This window comes from Gopherus flavomarginatus, chromosome 8 (genome assembly GCF_025201925.1).
Source record: "Gopherus flavomarginatus isolate rGopFla2 chromosome 8, rGopFla2.mat.asm, whole genome shotgun sequence".
In the NCBI taxonomy this organism is placed as follows: Eukaryota; Metazoa; Chordata; order Testudines; family Testudinidae; genus Gopherus; species Gopherus flavomarginatus.
Genome location: NC_066624.1, coordinates 39,157,059 through 39,170,708, shown reverse-complemented (window position 1 = coordinate 39,170,708; position 13,650 = coordinate 39,157,059). Strand labels below are relative to the sequence as shown.

Below are 13,650 nucleotides of genomic sequence, written 5' to 3'. Positions count from 1 at the left end.
TCATGTTTGACTTTCACCAGGACCCTGTGGATTAATGGCACCGATGGAAAGGCATACCAGCCGGAGCAACCGCAGCCTTGACCGCACCAGACTGGAAGCAGCCTCAGCCCTAGCCACACTGGGTTGGTGGGACCCCAGCCCCAGCGGGACCCCTGGAGGAACCCCAGTCCCAGCCCCTGCCATGCCAGGCCAGCTGGAGGGACCTTGGTTAATGGTTAACTGGTTAAACAATATCATTTTAATAATTTACCTGGTTAACTTTTTAAACTGATATTTACATCCCTATCTGGTACTGGGCTCAGTGCCGGTAGCTGGTGCTCTGAGATAGTGGCCGATGAGTGGAGCGAAGTGGGCATACCCGTGACTGGAACGCCCCATGCGTTCCAACAAGGCCACTGCATGGGCCACTGCCCTGGCTGCCACTGCCACTGCTGGCTCAATAGCCCATTCTCGCCACTGGGTTGTAGGCAATGGGCTGAAGCAACCCTCGGATCTGGAGTATCCCCTTTCTGCAGACCACGGAGGGGCTGTAGATGCCCGAGTCTGCCTTGATAATAGTGACCGGTACCCTGCACAGAAGGACAAGTACCTACAGTGTGGAGACTGGGGTTGGTGCCGGGGGGACCGGAGGTGGGAAGGAGAACACTGCCATGGTGTCAGCGACTGGGATCGGTGATGAGACGACAACCTGTGGGACGGCGATTGGTGCCAGCAGTAGGGGGACCGGCACCTCCCTCTCAGTCGACCACATGGGACGACGGTGACTGCGACCGCGGTGCTGGTGACTGATGGTGAACATCTGCCAACCTGGATGAAGGCTCCAGCATCCGCCAGCACGGAGGTGGAGAGTGCGTCTTCACCTCAGGGGATCTGCGGTGCTCCACTGCTCTCTGGGGAGCCTTATCAGCTGGCTTGCCCTCTCTGGGAACTTTCACCAAAGCTTCTGGCACCTGCAGCGCTAGCGGTGGCCTGTGCTCCTCTGACACCTGGGAAGCATGCATTGGCATCAGTGCCAGCAAGGAAGTCGGTCCAGTACCACTCGCAGGAGTTGGAGGAAGACCTTTTACTGGGCTAATGGTCCCAACTGGAGAAGGCCAACTGCAAGGCTCTGGGGTGAGCGGACAGCCCAAGGCAGAGCCTTTGCCTGTAGCCACCTGGCTTTTCTTCACCAGTGCCAAGGAACCGTGATTTCACGCCTTCTTTTTTTGGTACCGGTGACAGGGAGCGGCGCTGTACGGAGCCTGGTGCTGCGGGTGCACTTTTTACCAACGCTGAGGTGCTCAGTGACTCGTGCCAAGATGGCTCAGATGCTGGACAAAGGGCAGACTCCATATGGAGAGCCCGGAGTCAAATATCCTGCTCTTTAGGGACGCAAGGCCAAAAATTCTTACAGATACGGCATTTGAGACAACTGCTGTGAGGGTCACTAACAGGCATAAGCCTGCTACAGTCTGCACAGAGCTTGAGACCCAGAGGCCAGAGACCTTAAGTACTAACAACTAAACTATTAACGGGTACTTAACACTAACTACTAAGAAAAACTATATACAAGGCCTTAAGGCACAAAGTCCAAGACTGAGGGTGGGTCTACAATGGCAGAGTTACAGCACCAGGAGTTATAACACCGCTCAGAGAATGCTGACGGGAAACCGCTGTTGTGTGTTCACACAGTCAGCTGCCTCACAATAGCATGTTCACACTTGCAGCGGTATTTGGAGCAGCACACTCTGGGGAGCTAGCCCACAGAGCATTTCTTCCTTTTCTGCTGCTAAGAGTTGTGGGAAGACGGAAGGGGTTGCGAGGCATCCTGGGTCCTGTCCTAATGACCTGTGATGCAATGCATCGCATCCCAGCAATCCCTGTGCTTCCATCTACATTTGGCTCCATCTTTCAATCATTTGTTTACTGTATGCCCTGCTCTTTGGTCTGCAGGAATGGATCTCGAACTGTTGACCAGTATGTTGCTCGCTCTGATTACCACGTCATGAGTGGCAGTGGAGTTATTCCTTACACTACAAAGGAAAGAGGAGTGCAACACATAGCTAGCTACGACACGAGATTGCTTGTGGCCTTCAGAGGTGCTGGCCAGAGTGGAACACCGCTTTTGAGCTCGGGAAACAAACACTGAATGGTGGGATCACATTGTGATGCATGTCTAGGATAACAAGCAGCGGCTGCAGAACTTTCGGATGAGGAAAGCCAGATTCATGGGACAGCGTGATGAGCTCACCTCAGCCCTGTGGTGCAACGACATGAGCATGAGAGCTACCCTGCCGTTGGAGAAGCACATGGCAATTGCACTGTGGAAGCTGGCTACTCCAGACTGCTACTGATCGGTCCCTAACCAGTTCTGAGTGGGAAAGTCAATCGTTGGACTTGTGTTGATGGAAGTGTGCAGGGCCATTAATCGCATCCTGCTCCGAAAGACTGTGACTCTGGGCCACGTCTGTGACATTGTGGATGGGTTTGCAGAAATGGCCTTCCCTAACTGTCGAGGGGCACTAGATGCATGCATATTCCAATTCTGGCTTCAGACCACCTAGCCACCGAGTACATTAATTGGAAGGGGTATTTCTCAGTGGTTCTAAGGCACTTGTGGGTCACTGTAGGTGTTTCACAGACATTAATGTAGGCTGGTCCGGAAAGATGCACGATGCACGCATCTTTTGGAACACTGACCTGTTCAGTAAGCTGCATGCAGGGACCCAGCGTTGTGAGCTCAATCCTTGAGGGGGCCATCTGGGGGATTGGTCTTGCTTTGAGCAGGGGGTTGGACTAGATGATCTCTCAAGGTCCCTTCCAACCTTAATAATCTATGAACTAATCTATGACTTTCTTCCCAGACCAGATCACCACCGTAGAGGAAGTCGAAATGCCCATTGTGATCCTGGGAGACCCCGCATATCCCTTAATGCCATGTCTTATGAAGACATACGCGGGGTGTGACGTTATTGATATAAACTGGGACCATATAGAACATGGGTTGCAACCACGGTCCTGTAGTGGCACCAAATCTTATGTAAAGGGGGTCATATAAGGTGTCTAAGACCAGGTTACGGATTACTGATTATGATTATGCTGTCTGTATGTCTGTAGCATTTTGGTAGTTGAAGTTATGAATATTGGCTGTATGCTGTCTGTATTGCAAACTTGTGTTGTGTTACTGGGAAAGATCCCAGACAAGTTGGTGTCAGCTCTGTTTAGCCTGCTTGATGGCCCATTAAGGACCATCACCTACACAACTGTCCCATCGAGAGAAGGCAGTTACGCCCTGTGACTCAACAGGGTGTGCAGAAACTGGCCCATGTGACTGCAAACTCCATTTTGCTGTAACTTTCCACAGCAGGAACAAAGGAGTGTTCTTACACTTGGAAAAGCCTCTATAAGGCGGAGGCCTCATCTCCATTTTGTCTTCAATTCTGCTTCTTACCTCTGGAGGGATTTTGCTACAAGCTGAAGCTCTACACAAGGGACTGAGGACCCATCCCAGTGGGGGATGTTCTCCAGAGACTTGATTTGCACCTGCAGTTTACTCCATCACTGCTACAAGCCTGAACTAAGAACTTTGCCATTACTGTATGTAATTGATTCCATTTAACCAGTTCTAGCTCTCATCTCTATATTTTCCCCTTTATGAATAAACCTTTAGATTTTAGATTCTAAAGGATTGGCAACAGCGTGATTTGTGGGTAAGATCCAATGTGTATATTGACCTGGGTCTGGGGCTTGGTCCTTTGGGATCGAGAGAACCTTTTTCTTTTACTGGGGTGTTGGTTTTCATAACCATTCATCCCAGGACGGGTGGCACTGGTGGTGATACTGGGAGACTGGTGTGTCTAAGGAAATTGCTTGTGTGACTTGTGGTTAGCCAGTGGGGTAAAACCGAAGTCCTTTTTGTCTGGCTGGTTTGGTTTGCCTTAGAGGTGGAAAAACCCCAGCCTAGGGCTGTAACTGCCCTGTTTGAGCAATTGGTCCTGAACTGGCACTCTCAGTTGGGTCCCGCCAGAACCGCAACGTCACACGGGGCAATTTGACAGCAGCAAGGAGCGGTTCAACAGACTGAGCAAGAGCAAAATGACTGTTGAGTGTGCTTTTGGCCATTTAAAGGCTCGCTGGCGCCATCTCTGTGGGAAGGTGTACCTGACCAATGACAATATTCCTATGCTTATAGCCGCGTGCTGTATGCTCCATAATATTTGTGAAGGGAAGGGTGAAAGCTTCACTCAGGGTTGGACCACAGAGGCTCAGCACCTGGAGACTGAGTTTGAACAGCCAGAGACCAGAGCTATTAGAGGGGCGCAGTGTGAGGCCACATGGATCAGGGATGCCTTGGAGTAGCAATTTGAAGCTGAAAGCCACTAATATTTGTTGCTATGCTTGGGAGTGCAGTGCTTGCAATGCTAGGAGGTGATTGTGATTGATGCAGACGGTGCAATATGAAGGTTTAAGAATTGTCTGTTGGTTTGCAGGGCTCTGTTTGCTTTCAGTTAATAGATAAAGATTGCTTTCAAATCAACACAATTCTATTATTAAAAAACAACAACTGGAGGAACGTCAAACAAAAAACAAAAACAAACAACCAGCAGCAGTGAGGGGGACAGGGGAAGGGAAGGCCCCAGGAGGAGGTGGGAGTCCCGGGATGGCTAAAGATTTGTGTATGTCCAGGGATCATATCCAACCTTCTTCTTTGCAGTACAGTGCAGCAGGTACTGTACTTCAGCAGGGCCAAACTGCAGAGATGAGCGTTGAGTGCAGTGGGAGTCCGCAGTGCTGGACTGTGACGAGGGAGGAGTGAAATGCCATGGGTATAGACTGGAGCCAGAAGGTTGTTAAGAGTGTGTCGGTGGTGTCTAGGGGGAGCATGGGAAAGTTTGTGACAATGGCTGCAGGGGACGGTGGGCGCGGAGCTAATATCGCCTGGAGCGTGTCTGCTTGGCACGCCATAACATTTAAGAGCTGCTCCGGGGCTTCATTCTGGCGTGCCACGTTCTCCTTTTGGTCTCTCTTCTCACTGTCCTGCCACTCCTTCAATTCCTGTTTCTTGGCGGCAGAGTGCATCATAACATCACATAGAAAGTCCTATTTAGCTCTTGGCTGCTTTCTAATTCTGTGCAGCCGTTCAGCCACCGATACCAAAGAGGGAGGCTGAGCTCCGAAGGTTATCTCTGTGATTGTGAAGTTTAAATGCAACATTTTACAGAAGCAGTATTGTTTGCAACACACAGAACACTGATTCAGTGATTTAAAACACAGCCAGTACTCACACAGCTGTCACTAACTGGCTGACCCCAGGCAAGCACCATAAGCCACAAGACTTCCAAAATGGTGAGTAGCCGCAGGGGCAGGGTAAGTCACTCTTTCTGGACCCTGCTGTACATTGGGCACATGGCTTTTGGAGATAGCCAGCACTGTAGAGGTGCGGGGGGCTTGATAATCATTCCTCTCCCAACACTTTCCACAGGATGTGTCCATTATGGAACACATTGGAGGGAGGGATAGCTCACTGGCAATTCTTCAACAAAAAAACTTCAAAAACAGACTCCAACGAGAAACTGCAGAACTGGAATCATTTGCAAACCGGATACCATCAAATTAGGCCTGAATAAAGACTGGGAGTGGATGGGTCACTACAAAAAGTAATTTTCCCTTCTGTTGATACTCACACCTTCTTGTCAACTGTTGGAAATGGGCGATGTCCACCTTGATTGCATTGGCCTCGTTAGCACTACAAAAGTAATTTTCCTCCTCTGATATTCACCCCTTCTTGTCAACTGTTGAGATTGTCACTTCCATCTTAATTGAATTGGCCTCATTAGCACTGACCCTCTACTTGGTAAGGCAACTCCCATCTTTTCATGTGCTGTAATATTTATACTTTCTGTATCTTTCAATCCATGACTCTGATGAAGTGGGTTTTAGCCCACAAAAGCTTATGCTCAAATAAATTTGTTAGTCTCTAAAGTGCCACAAGGACTCCTTGTGATTTTTTCATCAAGCAGGAGAATACTGTGTGACTCTGTATGCAGGGATGGTTAGCTATTAGCGCTGCCAGGTGGACTCTTAAAGGAGCTTATACACAACTCCAAGCTCTTTAGTGACAGACGATCCAAGTCTCCAAAAATGATAATTGGTGTTGGGCCCAAATAGTGAATAGTTTCCACTTGGTAGAATGTGTAAGTTTGGTAGAATACTTCCCCACGATGAATTAGTATATTTTGGACCTCTGAAGAAGATTGGAGGTTAGCCAGCTGGCATCCATGTGTAATGAAGGAGATGTATAGTACCTCCTTCTGGAAGAAGCAGTAAATGTAGTAGAGGATGGATGGATAGATTTGTGTTCCAAAGCCAAAAGGGACCATCTAGTCTGACTCCCTGTATAATACAGGCCATAGAACTCTCCCAAAATAATTGCTAGATCAGATTTTAGAAAAACATCCAATCTAGATTTTAAAATTATCAGTGGAGAATCCACCACAACCCTTAGTAAGTTTTCCAATGGTTAATTACTCTCATGCAGTACATGTTAAAAAATTTATACCTTATTTCCAGTCTGAATTTGTCTGTCACAGAGTGGCTGGCCTCCGTGATTAAAAATAGGCCCAGTGCCCCTATGTCAGAGCAGGTGCTCCCAGTTGAGCCAATTAATGCAGGGCACCACCTGGGCTATAAAGGATCAGAGGACATTCAGTGAGGGCAAAACTGCAGCTATCCTGGGAGACCTCATATGATGGTGTCTTTGACTGATTACTTGTGGTTGGTTGCAAATTGCCTGCTAAGGTGGTCTGCACGCACTAGGTCTGCAAACCTAGTAAGTGAAAAGCTCCTGGAGTAGTTTCATGGTGAATACATCAGTTCCTTAATGGCTGATGGCAACGGTAGGAAAAAAAAGGGTACCCTCCTTGCATACCTTTAGAGAATTCTTCCACAAGTTCAATTATCTGTATAAGCATAGCATCTAGAAGTCCTAGTCATGGAGCAGGACCCCACGGTACAAACATATAACAAAGATGGTCCCTATCTCCAAATAAAAATTGGGGAAACCTGTTTCTTTTTACCTACATGATGTATGTTGGATAGAGAGATTTTAACCACTCGCTGCACAGAGCAGGTGAAGTCTAGCATGCTGTGTTACGTAAACACAGGAAGCCACATGCCCTAGAAGTCGGAGACAGGCTCTCATGATATTTGTGGATGGGTCTATAACTAGTTGAGATCCACTATGGGGAAAGGCCATAGTGAACCCCATGGTCTATTAAAATAAAATGTGCTCCAGATTCCCTACTGCAGGCAAAGGAATTAAGTGAGAGAGACCTTGAAGAGCAATTAGGTGATATCTCCCTGCCATCCTGAGGCTGAAAATGAATATTCCACCTGTAAAAGTGGAGTTTACTTAACAGGAGCTCCAGGCAAAACCAGTCTCTGTACTACTACTACTGCATGGTATTAGTGGCCAGTACCATGAAGGGTATTTTCACCACAGAGGAAAGGTGATTTGGGTAGAGCTTGCACTGCAAGATCATGTGACACCATAAAAGCTTTTGGTACTGGGATTGATGATACCAAGGAGAGCTGGATGGAGGCCATTGATACTGATGTGGTGGGCTGAGCTTCAGTACTGAGGAACAGTCACCAAGTAAGAGAGCCCAACCTGAAGGGATACTGGAGCACAGTAAGAATGTCAGTAGGATGCATTCTGGGCCTTGAGCTACCCTTTAAAGAGGAAGGATGAGGAGATCTTTTTCCTATTAGGACCCCATGAGGGTGACCTAGTTTTATGCTCTACAGAGGGGGGGAAAAAAAGGCCTGAAGATATCACAAGTTAACATCAAACAAAAGTTCATTCTGTCAAGAGTGAAAGTCTTTCAGCAAAATGTTCTCCCCCTATCTGGGAAGATAAAAGCCACACAGGTGGGCATAGCCACAGATGAGAAAGTAAAAAGCCATTTCTCAGACCCACTGTTTGAACATAAGAGTTTATTAACATGATCATTAGTCTTCAACAATGTGACCCCAAGACTAATATGGTATTGGAGACAAAGGAACAAGCAGGATTTTTCACAGGCACGACACCACCATCTGTTGGTAACCATTGTTGAAAAAGGAAAAACTGATCAACATTTCCTGAAGTGTCTCCTTTTTGGAGGCAGAAAGAAAATACAAAACTACTTAGAATCATGATAATTGTTCTCTCTCTCGTCCTCTGAGCATGGAAGTTGAAGAGTCCCAATCCTGCTTTGGACCATCAGTATGAAGTTCACCTAAAATATCTAGCTTAGGAAAGAGTTTGGTTTCTTTTAACTGGATCTGAGTTTTAAAAAGGGCAAGAAGGAAGAAACATTTCATAAGACAGTTCCTCTGCAGTGGCACTATGGCAGTATTTTACATAATATAAACATATATAATATACAGTTATGTACATTGCTACAAGCACAAAAGGGAAAACTGCATTGAGACTTGTCACAAGAAAATAGTGAGCTGTTACCAATGCCCTTAGGGTGCTCAAAGCATCCATAAAATGTGAACTTCAGCACTAAATCTTCCAGCTGCAGTGTGAGAATGTCCTACAGACTGGTACAAAGGAAAGCATCCTCAGGAGGTTTCATACTGAAAGCAAAATCTAAGGTGTCAGTTAGGCCAGCCTGTCACAGACCCTCAAAACTAGTATAAATAGATTCCACCACAGAGGACCCAGCAGGTTCCTTAAAGTCCCCGAGTCAATATATTCAATACCCTAGAAAGGTGTTTGTGCATGCGCACTGCAGTGGGAGGTCAGGAATCACTTCTAATTGAAGGAGCGCTGAAATAAGAAAGGTAGAAGTGTCTGCGGCTTAGTTGAAATAGACATTCCAGTATGAGGAAGTTGATAGTGAATTGCACAGGATACAAACTCAGCAGCATCACACCACAGAAGTTTGGCAGGGACATCCAGGTTCAGTGCACTGTTGAATAAGGTCAGTTCAACCATTCTCTCTCTGTCCTTGTTTTCCTAAGGCGACGTCAGTATCAAAATGTAACACGGCTAATGGCTGCGTCTACTTCTTCCCCTAGACAGAGGGGTCAGAGGCGGGGCCTCCTATACTCTGCTTTCCTGGTCTGGACAACCAGAAGAATCCATATGAACCAGTCTGTTACACTTGAGCATTCCCTGACTTGGTTTGGGAGACCTGAGAAACACGATTGATGCTGCTTTCGATGAAGAGTTTCAGGCCTTGTAACCCCTGCACATAGAGATATTCCAGATACCAGTTCCACCTCCTCCCCTATAGAAACAGAAATAGGGCAGTTAAGTGTCTGGGGCCATAGATGCAGTTGTAGCCTCCTTTTGCCTTAACCTGGAAATATGGAAATACAGACTGTAAAAGCCTGAATACACCTGCCCTGCCACATGATTATGCACTGGCACCAAGATTACATCCCACCCTAGGCTCCCAAGTGACTGGATGCCTCATAGGATCTGACACCGAGCCTTTTACCTATAGGTCACCATTTCAAAACTAGCTTACCTTGATAGTGATCTAAAGTCATTACCATTTGGTAACTACTCAGGACCTACATAAACCCCATTTCTGGTAGAGAGAAGCCCACTAGTGGTCTCCTTGGCAGGGTCCAGCGAACTGGCTGAGGACTGAATGAACCATAAAACCGAACTCCCCATCCTACAATGAGAAGTTACCCTAGCTCAGCTTTGAGGTACATTGACAGGGCAGCACAAGGGGAAGCTTGAACAGTCACTGCCCAGGCTGACCCTATTCAGTGGAGGATTTCTGTCTCTAGCACCATTCACGTTCACTTTAATTTTAAAGTGAATGTACTGCTAAAGAAAAGAATATACCGCTCCCCCAGAATGTGAACACTGTTTAGACTGATACTGGAAATTCTGACAAGCTTAATCCATTTGCGAGAGAAGAATTTTCCCAGGAGCAAATTCTCCAATTGTTATAAGAGGTAATTAGAACTTCTTGACCTACAATAAATGCAGCCTCAGGACAGAGGTGTGTAACAGTCTCAGTCCTCTGGCTGTACATGGCTGCTATATCAAAATGCTCCTAGACTAGAGTAAACTGTCCTGTCCTCATTGTGAACAGCTGGAACTTTGTAGTGGACACAACTGAAGCAAGCTTCTCTGGGTCCACGAGTATTCATCTTTGATTGAGTTCTCATGTTGCATGACCAGATGAGAGCATAAACCCTCCTTTCGAGCTCCTTAGTCTTCTCCTGGACGTGGTATTTTTGAAGATGTATTTATATTACTAACCTATAGCTAAATATAGCCAGTTTTCACATAATATTTAAAAATAAAACACATTACCTTAATTAAGTTGAAGTTCAGGGTTTTATCTTCTGGCCAAGCCTTGTGGGGGAAAAAAAATATATTAAGTAAACAGAAGTTAGATCAGATAAAACTCTCTGTCCTGAGTTGCCGAGCCTCAGCCCTGCTGAGTCCCCTTAAGGCAGGAGCTCCATGAGTGCAAGGAAGCTATGGCAATTGTGAATATGCACCAGGACGGAGCTGTAGATTCTCCTGACACCAGTCCATAAATAGCAAAGTATCATGGAAAGTACTCTGCTAGAAGTCAATACTTCTGGACAGAAACAAGTAATATTTGTAAACGTATTGAACTCCCGTGTCTCAAAGGCTAAGGAACCACCATCCCAACACTATCAAAGGGAACAAGAGTAAAGAACCCTATGAGGCTTAGTTTATTACCTCACTGTTTCAAGGACTCTTCTCTGAATCTGCTGCAGAGCAGCACCCTCTGGTGCTCTGGAAAGATTTACTCAACAATGGAGAATGTTTTCAGGAAAACCAGGCACTGTATACAAGAACTTTTCCTCTCCTTTGTTTTCCTAACACTCTTTAAACCTGTTTGTGGTTTCCAGGTAGAGAACAGTCAGTGCTTCAGGATGAGGAATGCTAGCACTGCTCATCAGCAATGTCTTCTACAGGTGTGGGGAGGTGTAAGAGGACCTCAGGAGAAAGATGGAAAATCCCTTCAAAGTTCAGTTAAGTGAACAAACACTATAGTTATATTTTGTAATTACCTTGCACCACCCAGTTGCTCTAACATGCTGTGGTCTTAGAATCTAAGCGGCTATGCTTGGGGGGATTCTGTGCCACTGCACAAGAATATAATTAATATCCCCTGCAGATTTTACTCTTTCTTCAGAGAACATTTGATTCATGCATCCCTCCTAGGCAGCAGTTAGGGGTGGGGTGGGGCATGTCTGGTTCTGGCATTGAGAACAGCTGGGAGACACTTATATCACCACTTTGGGGGGTGGTGCTGGGCTCTCTGTCCCTCTTACGGTGCACCCAGAGCACTGTTGGTGGCTCCTACCCTGTGCTGGCTTCAGCTGCTATCGCAGCTGGGCTGGGAAGAGGGGCAGTATACCAGACTTTTTTTCCCTGAACGGCCTGCTCCCAGGGCTGGGTCAGATCCACCCCCAGGTCTGCAGGAAGTTCCACACCCATCCTGCTTCCATCATACCCTGGGTGAGGGGCCACTGTGCAAAGAGCTGCCCTCCCATCTGCCACCCAGTACCCAGACTCCCCTGTCGAGCCTCCACCCCACCGAGCCCCCACAAGCTGCACCAGGACCCCTGCCTCACTGAGACCCCACCAACTGCACCTAGACTCCCACCCCACCAACCCTCACTCCTCCAGCACCTGGAGCCCTCCACTGAGCCCCCTGTACCCAGACCCTCTGCCATGCCCCATCCCTCCCATACACCCCTGCTGAGCCCCAACAACCTTCACCTGGATCCCCCCTGCAGAGTCCCATTCCCCCTGTTCCCAGAATCTCCCAATGAGCCCCTGTGCATCCAGATCCCCCCACTGAGACACCCATACCCAGGTTACCCCACACCTGGATCCATCCACACTAGGATCCTGCCGGGCTGAGCCTGCTTGCCCTACATCTGGACCGGGGTGGTGGTGGTGGTGGGGGAAATAGGGCTGGGTATATGTGCAAGACACTGTCCCCTCTCGCTCACTGTGGAGCCGTATAGATATACTAATATTCTTAGGAAGGAAACTATTTGTCAAAAAAACATTTCTTGAATCTTTTTTGTTGACTGTATTGTTACAGACATACTTGCTGATAGGTATTTGAAATAAATTACCAAAATAACTGAAAATGGTATGATTACATTGTGTTATGTTGACAAATAAAATATTGTGTGCAGAATTTTTAATATTTTTGCCATAGAATTCCTTCAGGAGTATAAGCTGCACCCCTGCACTGAAAGTTCAAGGGTAGGATAGAGGTTGGCAGTTTTCAGAGAATGCATGTTGTGCATATCCCGTACTCTGTTTGCATGGGCTCCTTTTGGAAATTCTGCCCTGAGACCAAAGACTTCTGGTTTAAGAGCAATGTTTTAAAGTGCTCTAAAACACACCTGCAGACTTTGATTTTACGTTAGAAGTACTGTCAAGGAAATTAGCAGTGAGTGACTAGAGAGGAAAGGTGAAATACAGTTAGGATAATGTAATGACGTTTCCTAAACAATGGAATTGAAGGCTTGCCTACAATTGAAAGTTAACATAGATTAAGGTCAAGAGTGAATCTGAAGCAAAACAAACATCTCCAAGTGTACAAGTATCAGGGTGCAGCTGTGTTAGTCTGTATCCATAAAAACAACAAGGAGTCCGGTGGCACCTTAAAGACCAACAGATTTATTTGGGCATAAGCTTTTGTGGGTAAAAAACCTCACTTCTTCAGATGCAAGTGTAGACATTTATTTGAGAATAAGCCACTTTCCCTGCCCCCCCAGGTAAGCACTGAAGTTAGATCTCTGAACACCAGAAATGCAAAAGGTAAGATACATGCCACCCCCATAACGTGACCTTAGCTCAAAGATGGCAGAGTAAGGTCCCAGTATGCCAATAAAACACATACTAGTACTTACAGATACTGCAAAACCCTTTGGCAAGACAGCACATGAGCACCAAGTCTAAACGGCTGTTTGCTGTGGCAAACCTCACAGGAGTAGCAAACAGGACCTACTTACACTTGGCCTACACTCAAACACTGAGGGTACGTCTACACTGCAGCTAAAAACCCAAGGCTGGCCAGTGCCAGCTGAACTGAGGTTCACAGGGCTCGGGCTAAGGGACTGTTTTATTGCATTGTAGACGTTCCAGCTCAGGCTGCAGTCCAAGCTCTGGGACTCAGAGCCCCTAGAGTCTGAACTCCAGCCAGAGCGTCCACACTGCAGTTAAACAGTCCCTTAGCCTGAGCCCCACAAACACGAATCAGCTGGCATGGTACAGCCACGGGTGTCTAACTGCAATGTAGGCATACCCTGAGCTTACTCCACACAAGCCACCCCAGATTTGCTAAAGGTTACCTCCCTTTCACCCATGTCCTGAGGATTTCTTCTGAGACATTGCCTTCATTTCCTCCTCATTAAGCCCTAAAAACCACTGTTATGTATGCCACAGAATGCTGACCAGCCCCAAACCAAGAAGTCACCTAGGCACACCTCTGCAGACACACTGTACAAAACTCAGTGCTGAAATGGGACATACTTCATCCTTCCAAGTACACATGCATCTCATCATATCACAACAGCAGCTCTGTCAACCTGCTCTAACTTATTCCTCCCTCATTCAATACAGCTACAAGTAACACAACAAAGGCATTTGGA

General features: G+C 46.9%; 1 protein-coding gene across 3 annotated transcripts in view; it reads right to left on the bottom strand.

Moving 5' to 3' along the window:
* Positions 1-7,957: 7,957 nt before the first annotated feature.
* The window catches only part of CENPI (centromere protein I), a 29,649-nt gene continuing 23,956 nt past the window's right edge, over positions 7,958-13,650 (bottom strand). For all 3 annotated transcript variants that reach the window (XM_050965031.1, XM_050965030.1, XM_050965032.1), the window contains exons 20-21: positions 10,310-10,351; positions 7,958-9,260 (exon numbers count right to left, since the gene is read on the bottom strand). In XM_050965031.1, the coding sequence (XP_050820988.1) occupies positions 9,129-9,260; positions 10,310-10,351 (174 nt within the window). In that variant the 3' untranslated portion in view covers positions 7,958-9,128. The remainder of the gene's footprint in view (positions 9,261-10,309; positions 10,352-13,650) is intronic.